This window comes from Melanostigma gelatinosum (assembly GCF_949748355.1).
Source record: "Melanostigma gelatinosum genome assembly, chromosome: 21".
NCBI lineage: Eukaryota > Metazoa > Chordata > Actinopteri > Perciformes > Zoarcidae > Melanostigma > Melanostigma gelatinosum.
The window spans coordinates 11,132,238-11,154,636 of record NC_136654.1 but is presented as its reverse complement, the minus strand read 5'-3'; the positions used below and the strand labels follow the sequence as shown (position 1 = coordinate 11,154,636).

The 22,399-nt window shown below is 41.3% G+C and overlaps 1 protein-coding gene across 1 annotated transcript in view; it reads right to left on the bottom strand.

The window, feature by feature from the left end:
* Positions 1 to 19,814, bottom strand: part of rab3gap1 (RAB3 GTPase activating protein subunit 1) — a 41,780-nt gene extending 21,966 nt beyond the window's left edge. Inside the window, exons 1-16 of the mRNA XM_079292939.1 lie at positions 19,775 to 19,814; positions 19,626 to 19,681; positions 14,956 to 15,034; positions 14,709 to 14,841; positions 14,389 to 14,467; positions 13,185 to 13,304; positions 11,973 to 12,138; positions 8,660 to 8,759; positions 7,728 to 7,809; positions 7,490 to 7,558; positions 5,087 to 5,160; positions 4,281 to 4,373; positions 3,916 to 4,088; positions 2,545 to 2,652; positions 1,869 to 2,041; positions 1 to 39 (exon numbers count right to left, since the gene is read on the bottom strand). The exon at positions 1 to 39 is cut by the window's left edge and continues 16 nt beyond it. Coding sequence (XP_079149065.1) covers positions 1 to 39; positions 1,869 to 2,041; positions 2,545 to 2,652; positions 3,916 to 4,088; positions 4,281 to 4,373; positions 5,087 to 5,160; positions 7,490 to 7,558; positions 7,728 to 7,809; positions 8,660 to 8,759; positions 11,973 to 12,138; positions 13,185 to 13,304; positions 14,389 to 14,467; positions 14,709 to 14,841; positions 14,956 to 15,034; positions 19,626 to 19,681; positions 19,775 to 19,792 — 1,562 coding nt within the window. The 5' untranslated portion in view covers positions 19,793 to 19,814. The remainder of the gene's footprint in view (positions 40 to 1,868; positions 2,042 to 2,544; positions 2,653 to 3,915; positions 4,089 to 4,280; positions 4,374 to 5,086; positions 5,161 to 7,489; positions 7,559 to 7,727; positions 7,810 to 8,659; positions 8,760 to 11,972; positions 12,139 to 13,184; positions 13,305 to 14,388; positions 14,468 to 14,708; positions 14,842 to 14,955; positions 15,035 to 19,625; positions 19,682 to 19,774) is intronic.
* Positions 19,815 to 22,399: the final 2,585 nt, after the last annotated feature.

Genomic DNA, 22,399 nt, shown 5'->3' with positions numbered 1-22,399 from the left:
AAAAGACAACAGCGAAGATCAGGAGGTCCACCAGCCAGTCTGCAGGTCAGGGAGCAGAAGGAGAAGATGAGGTCCATATGAGAGAACATGACATCAACTACTTCTTAAATAGCTTCAACTAGTACAACATTGAAATAACAATGACCGTGCATGTGGTTTGTATCTTAGAAGCCTTTCACTTGGAATTCTGTACTTTATCAGTGTGTGTTGTAAATGCAATCTACATTTGAGTTAAGAGGATCAGCATCACAACAGTGACAGCTTCTTCCTGTGTATTGGACAGGTTACTCGGTGGGTGTGGCTATGGATGTTAAGATGTGGATCCTCAAATGCGAAACCATCTGAGAGGTGCGATGCCTTCAGCTCAGGGGTGTCAAACATACGGCCCGCGACGGTGTGCCGACATTAAAACTATCACAACAGGAGATGCAACAACCCATAAAGAGGATTTCCAACAAGTGATCGTGCCTTTCTCAACATGCGTACTTCTCTGTACTTGTAAACTCGTGGACTTGTGAAACGTCATCAGTCTCAGCCCAAGTACTGTTCCAATTCAAAGTTCACATCGAGCCAAGCACGGTCCTAATGCCCGGATGTGGCTCGCTCCGCCCATTTTACCGGGGATGCATCGGAGGTGACTTGTCTGTACTTGGGACAGCCAAATATCCCAGAATGCATTTTGCACTAGCAACAGGAAACAATGGCAGAGGAGAAATCACACAACTGGACGTTGAAACTGTCGAAATACTACTATTGTTAAGTCACAGAAAGCAATTTTAGGATGTTTTGAGGCGAGAAGTTAGTTGTTTAAGCACCAAATCTGTGGTCGGTTTGTCAAGATTCAGCCGATTTAAAAAATCTGCTCTGACGATTTCGGAGATGTGAGGTGTTGCTAGCAGGATCTGATCCACATATTTATTTATATATGTATATATACATATATATTTATATATGTATATATACATATATATTTATATATGTATATATTTATATATGTATATATACATATATATTTATATATGTATATATACATATGTATATATACATATATAAATATATTTATATATGTATATATACATATATACATATATTTATATATACACATATATATATACACACGTACATATATATATACACGTGTGTACACATATACACGTACACATATACGTGTACACATATACGTGTACACGTACACATATACGTGTACACATATACGTGTACACACGTACATATATACGTGTACACACGTACATATATACGTGTACACATATACGTGTACATATATACGTGTACACGTACATATATACGTGTACACGTACATATATACGTGTACACGTACATATATACGTGTACACGTACATATATACGTGTACACATACATATATACGTGTACACATACATATATACATACATACACACATACATACACACATAAATAATTGTATGTATGTATATATATGTAAATATATAATTTTTGATTTTAAATGAAAACGAAAACAGCAGGGTTGTCATATTTAGTTTGATTGTAAAAATACTTTACAGAAAAAAACGGATTAAACTCATGAGACCAGCTGAGGTGGTGATGTCATCAAGTAAGCTGCTGTTCCAATTGTCTGTAGGGCTGCAACAACGAATCGATAAAATCGATGAAAATCGATTATTAAAAGAGTTTGCAACGAATTTCATTATCGATTCGTTGTGTCACGCGATTATTACGCCACTCAATAAGTCGCGAGATGTTCGAGTGTAAAAAAAAAAGTTGAGTTGACCGTGATGCTGATGTGGCCCCAGAGTGAAAATGAGTTTGACACCCCTGCTTTAGCTCTTTCCAAACAAGCCTACGAGCAGCCCAAGAGAGTCGAACCCACCCGTAGATGAAGTGGTTGTTTTCCCAGCGGTAGCGCAGCTCTAGGACAAACTCCTGCCAGAGGTGGGCAACAGCACGCACCCCGCCATGGTTGTAGTTGACCAGACACGCACACAGAGCCAGCCGGTAGGTCAGACTGTCGCTGGGGGCGGACTTCAGCTGGAGGAAAAGGTTCTGGATACGCATGTATGAAAAGGTTCATTCAGAATAGGAATCAATTGTAAGGAAATGTTTGCTTTAAAAAAATTAAAGTAAACATTTCACTCATAATGACTGTCCACAATCAGAAGAGAATGCACAGTGACACCCTGACACCACATCACATCCTGGAGCCTCCTTTCAACTCTTCTAACACCACTGGGGATTATTTTGATACAGCAGAATTATGACTATTGTATACTATGTACTGTAGGCAATATTCATTGTGGTCATTGCACAGAAATTGGGAAATTTGTGGAAACACTTTTCCCAAAGGTTTGCACAATATCGTGTTATTGCCATTCTAGTGTGGTATTTTCCAATGTTTGATAGGTTATAATGGTTTAACAGTAATTGTAGTTATTTTTATGGTTCTGCAGTGTTTGATAGTAAATGTTACATGTACAATGTATTGTTCCAAACAGGCTGGCTTGCCCAGTCAAATTGTCAGTGTGTTCGTGGTAAAGGGGTTCACTTACATAGTCAGAGTGTTTATTTTGCTCATCTTTCCCACCGGAGTTTGACTGAGCAGTTTTATTCTTGCTATTCTCTGATGACTTCTCCACAGCAGCATCTGGGAAAAGATACTGAGACAAGAAACAAAACACATAAACATGAAATATAAATGTGCAATTCAATAATACATTTACAAAAGGCCAATCCATCATGGTCGGACTGGGGATATTGTTGAGCGGGGGAAGGAACTCCTGAACTCGACCAACACGTCCTCTTCGGAGGTCTCAGGGGCAGACTGAACCATATCCCTGGCAGAGGGTGCTGACAAGTCAAAAAGCTCCTCAAAGGCAAGGCGCCAGGGGTGGAGATTTGTCCTGAGATGCTGAAGGTGCTGAGGTGTTGGGGTGTTTTGGCTGACACGCCTTCTCAGTGTCGAGTGGAGGCCGGTGGAGCAATTCTGATTCTATCCTGGCTGTGGCTCTATACCAGGGGTCACTAGTAGGCGGACGGCGGTCCGAGTCCAGACCCAGATGCCGTTGTATCTGGACCCTGGACTTACAACCAATGGATAATTATAACACGATTTTAACACATTTCTAGCATTTACGGCGCTCGTTCAGCACTCCAGGAAGCGCACCGACCGCTTGGCTTGTATGTATTGTAAACCATCTCACGCGATGCTACTCGGCCAACCACATGTGTCTTCCGATAAGCGTCGCCCTCAGCTCGAGTGAGACATTCACACACACGGCACAGACAGAGAGAGACTCAATGTATGTGAGTCAGAGAAGTTATTGACATGCTCGAAAAAGAGAACTGTGGACAGCTTAACCAGAGAACATTGATTTATTATTAGAGTTTGTATCATTTATAATTCATCCAGTTCAATTTGTAATCTGTAATAATACATATTGTTGAGATATTATTTAATTGAATGTTTATTTAATTTGACAGTCAGTTGTTGACTACATACAGACGTTAATACAACTGTTGGCTACTTTATTATAGATGGAACTAAATCAAATGGGCATCTATGGGTCTTGTTCACGAGTGAGGGTAAAATGGAGCGTGAGATGGACAGAACGCTTGGTGCAGCATCAGCAGTGATGCCGGCGTTGCACCAGACTGTTGTTGTGAAGGCGGAGCCTAAAGGCAAAGCTCTTTATTTACCAATCCATCTATGTTCGGACCCTCACCTGGTCATGAGCTTTGGCTAGTGACCAAAACAATGAGACAAGCGGATACAAGCGGCCGAAATCAGAACAACTCGGGGGTCCTCAGGAAGAGCTGGAAAACGTTGTGAGCCGGTGCCGGATAAGCAGATGAAAATGATTTGGATACTTTTTTAGTAATGTAATAATATTACTAGCCCAAATGCAATAATAAACCCTTACCAGAAGGATAGAATTGAGTATATCAGTGTTGAGTGGTGACTCATCAATGCGTCTGTGGCGTCGGATGTGCTTGCGGGCGCTGTGCACCATATTGGAGACAGACAGTTTGGAGATTGGCACTGTTGCTGTTGGCTCCGTCAGCTTCGATAAAGCAGAGCTGATGTCACTATTTTCTGCAAGGAAAAAACAGCAGATATTTACAATCACACAGATACCGTCTAATATTTGATACTGTATAAATTGTGTATTTGTATATTGCATCTCTGATGGAACATCAGTATTTTGATTTGTAGAGATGAGTAATAAGAGGCTCTAAGCTAACATTTCAGTGTTTGTGCAGCTATCAGTGCAGCCAGCAACCTGACCTTTGCCCTCCTCTTCAGCCAGTCCTCTTCCCAGAATATCTTCTGAAGACTCCTTCCTACAGCAGAGCTTAAAGAACTCTGTCAGCAAGTCGCCTGCACGGGAAGATAAGAATGGCTCAAATCCTTACAACATTCTTTGCACCAATTATACTGCTTATATTCTAAAACTGACTGATTTTGTATCTGTCCAAAGTAGCTGTTGCCCCAACATTCTTTTCCACCTGAAAAAGGCCACTGGGTAGGACGTGAAGTGGATAAAAAGGAGCACAAATGACAAGTTTGGAGGGGACATCCAGTGGAGAGAACAGAGCCTGGCATCCTCCACAGAACAGAGGTGTGCTGCTATCAAAAGAACATAACTTTGCTGCCACTGCCGTTGTAAATTACAACATAAAGAGCAGTTGCCCAAAGTTGGATGACTTTTGTGGTCCAGCTCCTCCAGTCGGGCTGGGAACAGGGATACTAAATGAATTCTAAAGATGTAATAAGTTAAGGCCTCCGTGTCTGACACCAGTGGAACTCATCAGACTACTAGGGCTACTACTAAAGGGTTAATTCAGTAGTGCCTGCCATGTTTGTCAGGTTATACTAAGTAATACTATATATGAATCAAAACAAGGGGAAAACAGGTGATAGGACAGAGCTCATTCCACTTCCCACTGATCCTTAGTTGCTGGAGTACGTCAATGTCTTGGAAGAAGTCAGGGTAAGAACACGACTAACCTCAAACATTCTTTCAACAGGATGATGTGAAACATCTTTTTACAGGAAAGAATATCTACTGGACATCAAGGGATTCATCTTACCCAGTAGACACTGAGGGTTTTCAGCTGACCTGACTCGGACGGACCAGTGAGGAGCTTGGAGTGGGTCAAGGTCACTGCCGGGTCACACAAAGAGAGGGAGCAGATTTGGTTAAAAAAAGACTTTTGTTTTTGTGTATGTTGTTGACTCATTTTGGTTGAAGCCCATAAAAAAGTGCTTTGAGAAAACACCGTGTCAGACCTACTGACTAGATGGCTGACAGGTCATCATATGCTGTGGCTGTTACAACGTTCATTTATCACGCAAAGTGACACTCAGCATGTGCCCATAGGACAGCATTGTACATTCACAAAGTTTTCCTTTGAGCTTAAATAGAGCGTGGTCACAATATTTCCAGAGTAAACAATATGAGATCTTTGAAAGAACATCATGAATAAGTGTCCTGTCTTTGTTTGTTATTGTAATATGTTTTAGTTCTAGGGCAGTTTGTTTCGTTTCGCTAGCAGCACAGAACCACCATTATGCACTTGGCTAGTTCTTCTTGTGCTCCCGGTATTTGAGACTGTTTTTGTCTGGGAGCTTCGTCGGTTCCTGCCCTAGCAGGACCATAGACCAGTGGTGGGCCATCAGGGCCTGCAAGGCCTTCTCTGCTGGCCTAAACAGAATCACAAAGTTATAGCTATTTTATAATTTAATATTTTTTCATAAATACACTACATGCATTATAATTTTCCCCATTATCTTATTATCTCATTGCACAGCTCCTGTCTTCCTCAGTTGCTCTGCTTCCAGTGCAGCTTGTTTTAAGTAGAGCTTTTATCCAATCAGATCTCACCTCTGTGTCTCTAGGTAGAACAGAGCCAGAGGCCTGCAGACTCACAAGTGCATCTATGTGCACTTTAAGTGAATGGGGACGATATTGTTGATTGTCATATTGTTCAACCAATCAGATCTTTAGTTTGACATGTTGGGCGTATTCTTTAACATGTCAGAGCTGCTAGCTGGCCTACAAGTACGTGATTGGTCAGTGGGCTAGCCTGACGTGTTGGGCGGTGACAATCTCTCTGTGGAGCGGACATTTTCAGCCCTCAAACGCATTAAAAGGTATTCAAGAAATACAACTGGGGAGGCTCGACTGTCTTCACTGGCACCATGAATGGAGAAGGACTTCTTACTGGAACTAAAACACACGGATTACTGAACAACCGTGAGATTAAACTCTGTTAACAAAGAAAGGAGGATGCACTTTGTCTTTAAATAGTGAACAGCAGCTTTGGTAAGTTAAATGCGTTTGTTTTTACATCTGCAGTAGCTTTAATGTGCTTGTTTATATATTATTATTTGTACAACTTGTTTTTCTGAAGATTTTTGTTTGGTTTTATATGTGATACGAACTATTGTTATGTCCAATGTTGCTCTGAAAACTTGGCAAATTTCTCGCTAAATCTGGCAACTTTCCAAACCCTCATGGAGACTTTTTTTTGTCAAAAGCTACTCGTGACAAATCTAGCGACTTGTTCTGGTGTTATTGGAGAATTTTCTGTTGTTTTGACGTTAACGCACGTACGTTCTGGACTGTCGTGAACGAGCAGCGGGAGCTGCCGTGAGCCCCGCCCACAAAAGCCTCCCGCTGCAGTCAGAGCAGAGAGGAGATGCACTCTCGGCAGAAAGTGTATCTATAGGTGTTGAGCTTCATTTTTACACGAAACAAATAATAACCGTAGCTGTTTCAGCTGCAGGACAGCAGTGGCCCAGGTATAAAATGCACGGCCCGCCACTGCCATAGACTGTATATAAGAAGTGGACGTAGTCATGGTGACATCACCCATTGGTTTGTGGACGTTATGAAGCCTCCAGTTCAGCGATTTGGCCGTCGCCATCTTTTTATCTTTTTGCAACCGATGAATTTGGACTGAGGGGGAGTGATGTAGAGACGCCGTATACATCTCTGGTAGAGACCTGTCAATCACAGTGAGCCCACCCTAAAGCATCCCTTGCTTTATGGTCTGTTTGACTCTAAATGGAGCATAATGTACTAAATGAACATCATGCTGTATTGAAGAAGACTTGAATCTAGAGATTGAGACATAAACTCATGTTTACAATGTTTACTGAGGTAATAAATCAAGAGAGAAGTAGAGTCATTTTCTCATAGACTTCTATACAACCAGAGGAGTCGCCCCCTGGTGGTCACTAGAGAGAATGCAGGTTTAAGACACTTCCGCATCGGCTTCACTCTGTAGAACCGGAGGTTGCCTCCTGGGTGGGAGAAGCTCCTTTTTTAACAGCAGGCAGCAACTGTTAGCCCGCAAATAGGCTAAGAAAATATTCTTCATGTACCGCTGCTAGGACAAGCAAATAAAGTATCCATCTATTTATCTATGAAAACAGGGCGTTACTGTGGAGGCAGACACAGTCCAGATAGAGAGTCCAGGACACCTTACCTGTACACATCATTATCCACAACTATGCCTTCCGTCAGGTGAGGCCAAGTGGTTGCAAGATGAAGCTCACTAAAAGATCCAGAAACAGAGACAAAGTAATTAATTTTGTTTTGCACAGAGATCTAGAGATTCATTGTATAACAATGTCTTCTTATGTTTATTCAGATCCATTTCAGTTGTTTGTAATGTACTGTGAGTTTTCTGGAATGTACCGTTATCTGAGTTACAATGCCTTTACCTGATTGGCTCTTCGCAGGCTCCAAATGGAAGCTTCCCAAACTCCACCCCTCCCACCTCACCTCCAAGGAGTGTGTCAAAGTCTGCAGAGAGCCAAACAAATCACACAACAGTAGTCATCCAAACGTGACGAGCAGCATGAAACTGCTCGTGGTCTTGCTGATGCTGGCGATGAACTCATTTATGTAATGGTATCGTTCATTTATAACTACTCGTAGTACTACTAAAGCATATCAGTGTATTCAGTGTCTTTGTCTGGTTAGCTCCATTCTGAAGTCAACATTATGAATAGTCTCTCCTTGGACTCGTGTTTTTCAACACTGTGCTTTCTGTACGCTCTGAAGTCGTTACATGGATGTTGTAATGCACTCATTTGACTAGTGTGGTCTTTGTCTAACCTTTTGACAGAGCGATGTGTTGAAGGTGTATTTGTCTGACTGGATAACTTATGCAGCATCTACTGCTATAAATAAGAAGCTGTTGTCATGCTTGTTAATGTACCTGATGAAGGTTGTGTATACTTTTAACCATGATATATAGAGCCAGTATACCAGCACAGCCCTGTTAATGACCATCTCAAACGTCAACATAGATTATAGAGTCAACCACTGAGTGTAGGAAACAGTGAATGAGTGAACGAGGGAATTACTTAGGACACTATGCATGAAACACCTTTGTGGCTGTTTGTGGAGGTGTTGGCCAAAATGAAATTAGAGTTTAAAATGATAAATAAAAATCATATCAAACGTATCAAAACATTTAAGTGAAAAACAAAAGGTGTGACATGAAGACACAGAGTTCACTTAACACGCCAACATCTACAAAAGGAGTTAATACATCAATGTGGACATTATTAAATGACAATTATTGCAACAATCGTGAGATTATTTGGTTACGTGTAACCACATCCTCCTCTGTTGCGTATGAGCCCACCTGGAGGCTGCTGTGGCCACGAATACTGCTGCCAGTCCTGGAGAATGTAGGTGAAACGGATGGCGATGTTGATTGGAGGCAGAGGGGTCAGGGTACAACCCTGAGGACAAAAACAGAAGGAAAAGATTAGTGATGAACGAGTACACCAGCATCTGCACCTGTTCAACCAACTGAATCATCTGTATCCGTACCCTTACTCAGAATGGGCGGAGTTTAAAGCAGAAGTGGTTGTCCCTAAACCGGAAGTTGTTATTTTAAGGCTGAAAATTATATGAGTTGATCAGAAGTTTACTATTTATAGAAAACAGAGAAAGAGAACAGAGAACAGAGAAAGAGAACTATTTCAGATGTTGTATTGTCATCTTATGAATCCCTACTTCTGCTGATGTGTGTGTGTCCGTCCTAATATTTAAAGCCTTAAATGGGCGGTGTGTAAGATTCTGTGCCATCTAGTGGTGGGTTTGCAGATTACAACCAACCGAATACCCCTCCCTTGCCAAGTGTGTAGAGAACTACGGTAGCCTTCAGGTAACGTAAACACATGAAAGTATCTCTTGAGCAAGTGTTTGGTTTGTCCGTTCAGGGCTCCTGTAGAAAAATGGCCGACTCTGAAGAGGACCCGCTCCCTATGTAGATGTGAGGGGCTCATTCTAAGGCAGACCTGGGCATTGTACGGCCCGCGGGATGTCATTAGGAAAACAAAACGTAAATAAGTGTACATCATGCACAGAATAGAGCTGCATTGCATTTATTTTGAAGGCGACTTTTGTTGTTGTTTTTTCTTCTCAATGTACGTATGTTAGTGAACGTGTAGCAGCCGCGTCACTGCAATGTGTTGGCGAACTGCGTTTAAGATGTGAGTTAGCTGTTAGCCCTCACAAATGTCAGCTTGTGTTAAAAAAAGAAAGATTGACAGAGTGTAGAGCTTTTAACAAAACATGGACTTTAAAGTATTTCTTTACTGAAGTCAAAGGTAAAGCCGTGTGCTTCGTTTGTGGAGAACAAGTCGCAGTGTTGAAGGATTACAATTTGAATCGTCATTACGAGACAAAACACGACAACTTGACTGATGCAGAGCGGACACGGACGTCTGATGCTTTGCTAGCTAAGCTGCAAAAGCAACAAGGCCTTTTTACCGATTGTCACACATCCAGGGATGCAGCCGCCAAGACTGCATCCCAAAGGCTTTGTGATATCACACAAAACTGTAAAAAACAGTCAGCCATTCTCTGATGGGGAGTTTATCAAAGAGTGTTTGGTGGACTCTGTTGCACTACTATGCCCCCAGAAAAAGGACGCATTGGAGAATGTGCCGCTCTCCAGGCGCACCGTAACGAGGAGGATCGAGGACATCGCAGGAAATCTGAAGATTCAGCTGCAAAATAAAAAGCAGACAATTTAGATTTTTTCTCCTTGCTCTGGACGAGAGCTGCGATGTCCGCGACACAGCCCAGTTACTCATCTTTGTACGTGGGATAACCAAAGACTTGGTGATTACAGAGGAGCTGCAGCAATGCAGTCAATGAAAGGGACGACGGCGGAGTGATTTGTTCACGGAGGTAGTGCATGCTTCCACAAGCTGGGACTGAAATGGAACAAACTGGCATGTGTCACAACCGATGGTTGTCCAAATCTGATGGGGAAAAATGTCTGACTTTTACAGCGGATGCAAGATAAAGTGACTGAAATAGACCCAAAACTGAAATGTGTATTTTTGCATTGCATTATACATCAGAATGTGTTGTGTAAATCAGTGCTAAACCTTAACCATGGTATTGATGTTGTAACTAAAATAGTTAACGTCATCAGGGCACAAGCATTGAATCACAGACAGTTTGTTTCACTCTTGGAGGAGCACGAGACTGAACAAAGTGACAGGCTTCCACACAGCTGTCAGGTGGCTCAGCCTGGGCTCAGTTTTCAAGGCCATTTCAAGACTTCACAACAGTTGAGAGTGAAACATGATTTCTTCTCCTTCACGTGCAGTGTGGATCATGTTCCCAGTGATGTTTAGCTCCAACTCATTGACCTGCAGTCTGATGCAGTACTGCAGAGCACTTTAAATCAGTATCACTGCTGGAGTTGTATTCTTCTCTCAAAGAGGAGAACTTTCCACACATGAGGAGGCATGCTCAGAAGATGTTGCTTCTCTGTGGATCTACCTACATCTGTGAACAAACATTCTCTGTGATGAAGTTCAACAAATCCAGATCCAGATCCTCTCTCACTGACATCACCTGTCAGCTGTCCTTCACATCTCACCTCACACATTCTGCCTGACTTCAGTCACTCGTTCAAGCCCAACAAAGACTAGATCTCTCCACTGAATGGAAAAACAGAAAGAGCTCATTTGTATAGTAATAGTTATAGTAATAAAAGTACTAATTTTGCAAAAACATGATCCCCGTCAGTGTTCGACTATTATATATGGATATTACAAATGTATGTTGTTTGGATTATTCCTGTTGTTCAGTTTGGGGAGTTGGGAAAGGTTTGAAAAATTATAATGTGCAAAATAATTAGTAACTAAACCTGCAGACAAATGTAATGGAGTTACTTACAATATTTCCCTCTGAGATGTAGTGGAGTAGAAGTACACAGTTGAATAAAATAGAAATACTCAAGTAAAGTACATTGAATTTGTACATAAGTACAGTACTTAAGCAAATATACTAGTTACATTCCACCACTGATCATAACATTTACTCTCAGCTCATCAAAACCAAACAACTTACTGCTTTTAATAAGGAGGTGGAATAATATAGAGCAGGATTGAGTTCAGGCCCTCCACAACAGTCCCTGTTTCTCATGTGGCCCCTTGCAGAAAAGAATTGCCCAGCCCTGTTCTACGGTAACGTTAACACAACAATTCTTAGTTTCAGCTGACTATTCACTAATGACACTAAACATAGTTAAGAATATTATATTTGCTTGTATTATATATGCTTGAACTTACACACTCGACCTTTAATTATTAGACTCACTATTATTTATTTGTATGAGCTATAGTGAGAGAAAGAGGGTCAGGCCAGCCACACTACAAAAATAAAATAAAAATGAAACTAATAATGTACTCTTTGTATGTTCAGCAAATAATGTGTGTATGTGTGTGTGGTCAAGTATTTAGATCTTTACTCTGGGTTTACTTTATATTATTAAATGAACTGATGATGTGAAATTGGGTGATTTATATTTTTGTGATGGCGATCCATGATGGAAATATGCATTCAGCCGTGTGACTGTCTTGAAGAAAGCACGCGGCTGACTTTAGATATTTTATAAATCAAGAAGCGAGTCGATGGAAGAAACTTACGATCTTCGACTTGAAGATGTCAAGCAGGCCAGACAGGTGGTTGTACTGGCTTGGCACCTTGCGGAGATGGACCATCTCAAAGTCAGTGCGCACACCTGGACCCTGGCACTCTCCAGCATACACCCGCCTCCACTTCTGCTGGATCTGCACAAACATGGGCACCTGGCTGAGAGCACAAGACAAAGAGGAGCAGGCATTACAATGTGTCCATATTCAAATGTCACGGATTTGGTTTTTATTGTCTCTAATGATCCCTCGTCACATACAACCCATTTTCATTTTCTCTTCTCCAGCGGTTAACTGTCTGATCAATCGCTTGTCACCGTGTTCCCAGATCTCAGGTACTAACTTGGTGAGTACAGTGTTATCATCACTGTTAATGATTTTGAAAGTACAATTAAACATTTGAACATAAGACTTAAATTAAGTGAATAATGAATTCACTCTTACAGTGTAATGTTTTCAGTTTTACTAATCTGTCCCATTTGAAACTTCCTTTGCACATTCAATACCATTTCTTTCAGAGATTCACTTTCCACCTTTTTTCAGATATTCAAATCTGGTCTTTCAGCTGTGCATTCTGGGATTTCTGACAAGATTTGAACACGTTAATTATCTAAAACTAAAACAAACAACAAATACCGCCTCACGGATGAGTGTCTCCGCCAACCAGACCAGTAACAGTTCACATCCATGTCATTTGTGTCATTTGTGTTGAATTGACACAATTACCATATAAATTCTTGAGTCATGGCCCGAAACTCATTTGACCTTTGACCACTTCAAGCTGATGTTTTTGAAGGAATGCGCTGGAGGTGTTAGGAGGCATTATGACGGAGGCTGTCACTGAAGGCATACAAAGGACAGTGCCTGAAGAGCCAGACCAGTCAGGGTGGGAACCCACAGAGGCTCGACCAATCATATGGCTTCTAATTGTGGGGATTATGTTGTGACTTGGCAGCTAAAAGGCGAATATTGTAACAGTTAATCAAAGTACTTACAGCTCACTGTGTCATTTGATGTGAAAGAACAGGAAACAGATTTGTATGTCTGTTGTCGCAAACCCTGAGCTAGATAGATTGTAAGAACATGTGTGTTGTATGTAGTGTCACAGTAATAATTAGAACTACTCTTCCCACATTGGACTAACACAGAAAACTGACAAACATTTGAGCGCAAAGCAGCCCACTGCCCTGAGTGATGAACACTCACCTGCCACTGTTGGCCAGAGAAATGGAGATGGAGCTGAGAAGCAGATTGCATTTGGACTCGCTGATGATCGCCTCGCAGTTGGTTCCAGGGGAGATGACCACAAACTCTCGTATGCCATACCTGTCATCGGAGACACAGTTACAGCAGAACATGATCAGCATCACATTTTCCCTACCTAGCTATCTTTCAATGACCTCACACTGCAGCTGGATTCATGGGATGTGAGGAGTTGACATGAAAAGCAGGTTCACATATCACACTGAAATCTAGCTTCAAGTAATGTGTTAGTGTCCAGTAAGACCGAGCACGGATCAATCAGCATCCTGTGAGGAGCTGCTGGCAGCTAGGGGCGGGGCTTAGGTGTGTGTGAAGACACAAAGAGGAGACTGTTGGTTCTGAACAACAATGGCGGCTCCTAAAGAGGTTAGCGTAGCTGCTGCTATAGCATCAGTTCTCTCAGAACTGGAGAGTATTTCTACATTGAAAGAAGAGAAGAGACACTGAAAGCTTTTCTAGATCTTCTCATGACTGGCCTCAGTAAGAGTTTGATTGACTGATGGTTCATTCAATCATCTGTCACACCTTTGTTGAAAGTGCCCGGGTTTTTCCAAACGGTTTCCAATGAGGACTTCTTACATGGTTCTGTGTAACAAACCAGCCGGCGGGTCAGGTTTACCATTTCACACCTGGTCTTTCTTTAGCAGCCAGTTTGTATCTCTGAGGCATGGTGTTTGCTTATATTTAGTCTTAGTCAACATAAGCCTTATGAAGTATTTCATTAAACATTTGATGTACTAATTACAGGAAGATGACGTCAACATTATTAACCCTGCCATCAGAGCTCCGATTGGTTGAGAAACAGCAATCGATGAGTCATGCCGACTTAATTCATGATCCAATTAAAAATGACTGAGGACACTAAGTTGACTGTAAAATTCAGACACATACCGATGGAAGGAAGAACTGTGCTCCCACTGTCCTGACAGTCAATGCTTGACGAAATAAACTAAACTACAGGAAGCAGAATCTTGCTACAGTTGGAAGAAGTAAGCCATGTCCCAAAAGAAGGTTGGGGTCTGGCTGAAATCGGATTGCTGAACTGCTGCATGTAAAACATTTTACAGCAACCAGGACTGAATGTCAATGCGTTTTCTGTGTATCTGATTTCTCTTTGCATGAAAACATAACAAATGATAGAACTCACCATCTGACCAGGCAGTGGGCTCGAGGAGGGAAGTCATTGTTCATACACAGAAGGTCCTGCATGGCCAAGGGGAAGGCATCTGGACTCAAGAAGAAGAGGTACGCCACACACTCACTGTTAGAGGGACGGGTTGTGTGCATTCTCTCACCTCTCAACTTCTGACTAATACTGTGAGGCCATTATAGTTACATGGGAAACAGGGAATATATAGATAATGAATTGTGGAAAAAAAAACGATGAGCATTAACTTAAAGTGCAACTGCTAAAACATTCCTATTAACTCATCAGGTGTCCTCCATGTTACGGCACATTCGACATACCTTCCTCGAGCTGGTCCTTCCCATTGCCCTGGTCACATTCTTGTTTCAGGAAGTAATGACTTATGTAGAACTTAAAGTCAGCAAACTGAATATCCTGGGACTTCTCCCCCCAGGTGCCGCTGGTGAATTCACCCTGTGATCAAATAATGAAGCATCACACCAGAGTGAAGGTGAAGAAGCTACTGGCAGCATACTGCTCACTGGTGTTGTTCAGCTAAACAAGTATGGCTTCATCAGAGTACAATACCTTCTCTGGGGTCGAGTTTCCTGCACAGTTCCCAATCAGCTTCCAGTTATTTAGCACTTCCTCCACTCTGGACACGAACCTTGAAGCAGATCAAATGAGAGTCAGCAGCTGGTTGGATAAACACAGTAGTCTATTCTGGCACGCATTGATAACAGACTTTTGTTTCAGTAATAATCTCCAAGATTCTCATTTAAATAAATGTCTGCAGAATGAGGTAACAATGGTGACTGAGCCTATGGCCTGTCACAGCAACTGCTTCTGTTGGACGATATATTGTCCCAGAAATAACTGCAATAAACGACGTTACTGTCGCTTTAAGTCCATCCTATGCCACTGATGTAATGTTAATATAGTAGCACAATAATGCAAGTACACCCTTTCAAAGGGCAATGAACTTTTAATTATTTAGAAAACTCATACATTGGAGTTGTAATGTGAAAAAAATATTAAAATAAACGCGAATAAAATAAAACTACACAGTAAAACAATATATTTAAAAAACTGATCAAAAATGCGCAATGTCCCTGCTGTTTATGATGCGATCATGTTGGTGACGTTCTTACGTAAACACAATGGCCAACATCAAAGTCAGCAAAAATGTCCGTATATTGTACCATAAATCAACAACACAAAAATGGTCGAGGACATGTCTGTAAAAGAAAACAAACTGAAGACCTGAAGGACCACGACACTGGACATGTGATAACTTAGCACTGAAACAAATGGTCCAACAACATGTCAGAAAATGAACAGCAAGTTAATCTAAAAATCATCTCAGGCATCTCAAGTACAATGCTAAACATTCTCTGGTTCCAGCTTGTCTAATCTGAAGATTTGCGGCTTTTCATTGTAAGTGGACCATCTTTGGCTGTTGGACTGATGGTATACTCATATATATACACATATCTATATATATACACATGCATACATATACATACACACACACACACACACACGTATATATATGTATATATATTTCACCAGGTGATGGTACGACGCAATAAGAAGCACAAATACTCAAGTGGGCCAGTCAAGTACTTTGAATCAGTGAGTGCTATTCAGAATCAAGCATTGCTTCAGAACATAACAGAGAAATGTGTTGTGAATAATGTATCATTCTACTAAATGTGAAGCCTGCTAGTCCACCTGTCTATTGTTAGTAGTCAACCTATAGAAAGGCACACCAGCATCACGTTGAAGTCACATTTCAGACTTTGCTTGCTTCTTTGTTTCTTAGTAAGAATTGGGAAACGTTAGGGGTGTAACGGTTCACAAAATCCACGGTTGGGTACGATACAGTGGAGCCACGGTTCGGTACGGTTTGGTACAGTAGAAAACTATAAATGCCAGAGAAATGTACTTGATTTTAAAATATATTTATTCATTACAACTAACATCATCAAGTTATTCTTTGACTTTGAACAATGATGGAACTATACCTGAGTGACCCATCTTCTGGGGTGTCTTCTTAGCAACACATAAGCATAAAAAACAAAAACTGCTCCTTGATGTTATGTAGTATTGTTACTTACAGCTTGCTTACATCTTGTATTGTTACTTACATCTCGCAAAAGAGATTTTTAATCTCAATGGGACTACCTGGTTAAATAAAGGTTTAAAAAAAAAAAAAAAAGGTTCTTTTTTTGTTCAAACATATTCGGTTCGTCATGCGTACCGAACCGTGAGCCTCGTACCGAACGGTTCAATACGAATACGCGTATTGTTACACCCCTAGGAAACATGAAAATCTTTGAATGAATGTAAAACTGAAAAATACGGCATAAAAATCAGTTGTTTTTAAGTCACGTTTTTATGTTCTGCTGCTCAGCTCTCAGTTTTAGGTTGTAGCCACAGGTTGTGAAGATTAATTACAAGACCCGTACTGAACAGTTGATAAACAGCTATTGAATAAATAGCAGCATTCTCTTTGCTTGAGGCGTTCTGTTAAATAATCCTTTAGTAAACACTATAATGTTACATCATAGCTACCAACCCGGCATATAGCTTATAATACCTTTTGTAATTTTGTCCTTGTTTGTTATTAGTCTCTCTCAGAGGTTCCATTTGTAGAGAGGCTACATAATCACAAAACTACATGCTATAGTTTAATATTGCAGAATTTTGGCAGGCTGCTCTAATAAGTCTCTTAAATCGCTCCAGTTGATCCAGAATGCTGCAGCACGTGTACTAACAAAACTAAGAAAAGAGATCATATTACTCCTGTATTAGCTTCTCTGCACTGGCTCCCTGTAAAATCTAGAATCGAATTTAAATTCATTCTCCTCACCTACAGAGCCCTAATTGGTCAGGCACCATCATATCTTAAGGAGCTTATATTACCATATTACCCCCACTAGAGAGCTGCGCTCTCAGAATTCCGGGTTACTTGTGGTTCCTAGAGTCTTAAAATGTAGAATGTGAACCTTCAAGCTCCTCTTCTGTGGAACCAGCTTCCCGTTTCAGTCCAGGGGTCAGACACTCACCACATTTAAGAGTAGGCTTAAGACTTTCCTTTTTGATAATGCTGATAGTAAGGGCTGGCTCAGGTCTATAGTTAGGGCTGGCTCAGGTTTATAGTTATAGGACTGGCTCAGGTCTATAGTTAGGACTGGCTCAGGTCTATAGTTAGGATTGGCTCAGGTCTATAGTTAGGATTGGCTCAGGTCTATAGTTAGGATTGGCTCAGGTCTATAGTTAGGATTGGCTCAGGTCTATAGTTAGGATTGGCTCAGGTCTATAGTTAGGATTGGCTCAGGTCTATAGTTAGGATTGGCTCAGGTCTATAGTTAGGATTGGCTCAGGTCTATAGTTAGGGCTGGCTCAGGTTCACGGTTAGGGCTGGCTCATGTTCACGGTTAGGGCTGGCTCATGTTCACGGTTAGGGCTGGCTCAGGTTTACGCTTAGGGCTGGCTCAGGTCTATAGTTAGGATTGGCTCAGGTCTATAGTTAGGGCTGGCTCATGTTCACGGTTAGGGCTGGCTCATGTTCACGGTTAGGGCTGGCTCATGTTCACGGTTAGGGCTGGCTCAGGTTCACGGTTAGGGCTGGCTCAGGTTTACGGTTAGGGCTGGCTCAGGTTCAACGTTAGGGCTGGCTCAGGTTTACGGTTAGGGCTGGCTCAGGTTCACGGTTAGGGCTGGCTCAGGTTTACGCTTAGGGCTGGCTCAGGTCTATAGTTAGGATTGGCTCAGGTCTATAGTTAGGGCTGGCTCAGGTTCACGGTTAGGGCTGGCTCAGGTTCACGGTTAGGGCTGGCTCATGTTCAACGTTAGGGCTGGCTCAGGTTTACGGTTAGGGCTGGCTCAGGTTCACGGTTAGGGCTGGCTCAGGTTTACGGTTAGGGCTGGCTCAGGTTTACGGTTAGGGCTGGCTCAGGTTCACGGTTAGGGCTGGCTCAGGTTTACGCTTAGGGCTGGCTCAGGTTTACGCTTAGTGCTGGCTCAGGTTCAACGTTAGGGCTGGCTCAGGTTTACGGTTAGGGCTGGCTCAGGTTTACGGTTAGGGCTGGCTCAGGTTTACGGTTAGGGCTGGCTCAGGTTTGCCTTGGACCAGCCCCCAGATAAGCTGCTATAGGCCTAGACTGCCAGTCAAGTTGCCATTACTACTTTTATGCTCTCATTCTTATTCTAATATTTCCACTGTTGCTGTTATTATTAGTACTCATCATTTTTATATTGATATTTCTGCTACTACTACTACTGCTATTACTACTCTCATCGTATGTATCATATGTGTTGAAACTCTATTGTTGTGTTCATTCTGTTCACATGACATCTATCACACTTCTGTCCATCCTGATAGAGGGATCCCTCCTCTGTTGCTCTCCCTGAGGTTTCTTCCTTTTCTCCCTGTTAAATGTTTTAGGGGAGAAATCTTTCCTTTTCTGATATGAGGGTCCAAGGACAGAGGACGCCATAGCTTGTAAAGACCTCTGAGGTGAATTTGTGGTATTGGGCGAGACAAACTTTCATTTAATTGAATGAGCCAATTATAACACTTGTAAATGTGTTGCACACAATGCATGCATGTTTACACCCATTATAATTAGTCAAATGGTTTGTCCATACACTTTATAGAGACAGTGCAGGGCTTATCTCTAGTCTGTGGGCTGGAGGCATCCTATCTCTCTGTTGTAACCTGTCTGCTCGTGGAGTCTGCACTGCTACTGCTCTTCAATCACCAACCTATACACCTCAGGGCTGCAGGTCACCAACCCTACACTGGCACACCAATACAGGACATCCTGGTTCAAAACTAGTACAGTGATGAGGTTCAACTACCACTATGAATTCAAGTTGAACTGCATGAAACTCCGGAAACTGATTTGATACAATCAGTTGATTGTTTGAGAAGACGCCAGACCGACACAGTTCCGGGTCTGTGTGGGTCAACGAGGTCATATTCTAGAAGATGTGTTGAGGGTGTGCTCCAAGCCACAGTGAGTCAGAAAGCCGAACGATGTCATCATGGGTTAGCTGAAGCGGACTGATCGGGACCATGGAAAACCCGTATATGTGTGTGTAGTGTGTGTGTGTGTGTGTGTGTGTGTGTGTGTATGTGTGTCATGGTGGCAGCTCATAATACTAACTACTCATAATAATAAGTAGAACTTAGTGTGTAATAGCAGTCTAAACTGTCAGTGGTCCTCGTCAGATAGACGCTCGCTCACCGTTCCCACTCGGACGCGGTGGTGAAGTCGGTGATCTCGAACACCTCGGACTCGGGCTGCAAGACAAAGAAGCAGGTTCACGTTGAACGTTAAGACAACTACGTAGACCTCCTGCAACGAGTTGAAGTTACTCGGTTAAAGAAACTCACATCGCTGTCGGCAGCCATGTCGATGTTGTTGTTATTCTTCTTCTTCTGCATCTTCTCCTTCCTGTTTCCGCCTGCCTCGAGGCTGCGTGGAGCTTCACTGCCCCCACAGTTCAAAACCTAGAATGGTCCGTGTACGTTTTAGTCATCTGTTTTACCGTTCAGTCGAAAATACGTAAATACCATGGTATTCTCGTTTTTCGTTTTTACAAATCCATTTTTTGTTTTTTTTATTTAAAACGAGACGCAGAGCACAGCAGGTAACCGGGAAAGAAGAATATTTCAAAATAAAAGTGAAGGCAATATAATGACGGTATGCAAGGACTTTATACATCAACTAGAAAATGCATTTCCTGCTGAAAATGCATTGGAATGCTGAAAGCTGAAATTAATTGTGAAAAAATTGCTGAAAATAGATATCCAATTAAAAAAAAATGCAAAAAGCTTAATAATTCAAAAAGTTGAAAGATTACAAATATGAAGTCATATCACCCCTCTCCTGAAACAGCTGAACATTTTGATATTCGAACGGTTTCTGTAGCTTAAAAGAATTCCAGCGGTAGTGGTATTTGTTGTAGTAGTAGTAGAAGTTGTAGTTGGAGTAGAAGTATTATTAGCAGTGTAAATGTTAGTAGCATTTGAATAAGTACTAGTTGTAGCAGTAGTGGTATTTGTAGTAGCAGTAGTAGTATAAGTTGTAGTCGAAGTATTAGTAATTAGAAGAAGAAGTAGAAGTAGTAGTATCAGTAGTCGTAGTAATAGCTGTAGTAGTGGTCGTAGTATTTAATATAACAGTAGTAGTAGTAGAATAAGTAGTAGTAGTAGTAGTAATAGTAAAGTCAGTTTTTGATCCCTAAGACCTGAATGACTGTATGAGAGACACACTGATATATATATACACGTATACCGAGAGATAGAGGGAGAGGAGTGTATGTGCGCGTGTGTCTGTGAGTCTGTGTGTTTATCAACATCACTAATTGGCTCAATTGCGAACACCTGTGTCCTTGCAGCCTTTTCATGGAGATTAAACAGGGAAACACCTCTCAAACAAATCATCGAAACTCCCATAACCGTAGGTCCTATTGCTCCGATATTAATAAATGAGAGGAAGGCTGAGTTGAAGAACAGATCCAGTAAAAATTGTGTCTGTAGTGTAAAAATTGTGGCTTAACTGGCGATCTAGAAATGGGCTACCGTGTTCTGTGGAAGATGTTTTTGAAGCAACATTTAACATTGGTCTCTATGGAGGTTTTCCTCTCAATTAACGGCTTCTGTGTCAAATTTGGAAATCTGTGGGATTCCACAGTCATTTGTCTACAACAAGGACAAGATTAGCTACTTTTACATCCAGAAATTATGCATGAAGAGTGAAGATTCTGGACACAGTGGCAAAATACAAATGTTTTTTTCACAAGAATCTCAAGCTGCTCGTCACTCTAGCGGTGACATCATGCACTCTAAGCTGCCCAATACACATCCATCATAAAGTCAGAAAAGGGCTGAAAAAAGCTTAATAATTCAAACAGTTTAAATATCAGAAATATGAAAAGATATAGCATACATGTCATTAAAGAGCTGAACATTTTGATAGTTGAACGGTTGCTGTAGCTTAAAAAATGGAGAAGAAGAGGTGGGACGGAAGAAATAGAAGTTGAATAAAGATTCGAAGAACAATAGTTGGTGTGGTTAACAGCATTCCAACAACTACAAAATGCATTTCCTGCTGAAAATGCGTTGGAATGCTGAAAACTGAAATGAATCGCAAAAACATTGCTGAAAATAGATATCCAATTCAAAAACAAATTGCAAAAAGCTTAATAATTCAAAAAGTTTAAAGATTACAAATATGAAGTCATATCACACCTCTCCTGAAAGAGCTGAACATTTTGATATTTGAACAGTTTCTGTGGCTTAAAAAAATTCATCAGTGGTGATATTTGTAGTAGTATAAGTTGTAGTAGAAGTATTATTAGTAGAAGTATTAGCAATTAGAAGAAGTAGTAGAAGACGTAGTATCAGTAGTCATAGTAATAGCTGTACTATTGGTCGTAGTATTTAATATCACAGTAGTAGTAGTAGTCGTAGTAGTAATAGTAATGGCAGTATAAGATGTAGCAGTGGTAGTAGTACTAGTAGCAGTTGTACTAATAGCTGTAGTAGTATTACTACTTTTAGTGGCATGAATAGTTCCAGTTCCGTCATTAAGGAGGAGGGAACTCTCAGTCGGCGTCGTCTCCTTCGGCACTTCTGATTTTCCACTAATTAGTACGATTCGGCCGCGTCAAATCTAAATCCTTCATGAGAGGCTGACGGCAGAGAGGAAGAGAACATTCAAACAAAGACAATGCTGATCAATTTGAACATTTATTTGACTTATATCACTGTCAATATTAGGAAACGTGAATATATTAAGTTAGTAATACATAAATGAACCATTTCCGACACCAACAATATGAACTTGTGTAGAAAAAAAGAGATTGCATGTGAACACCAGTAAAGATAAATCATACAACACGACAGCACTACAAGAAACTCTGAACTCTCCTCCAAACCCAACAAAGAGCTGCCAAAAAGCTGGAATATGAAGTAAATCTTTCTATGGTTAACAATACAGTTGAACTGATCCAT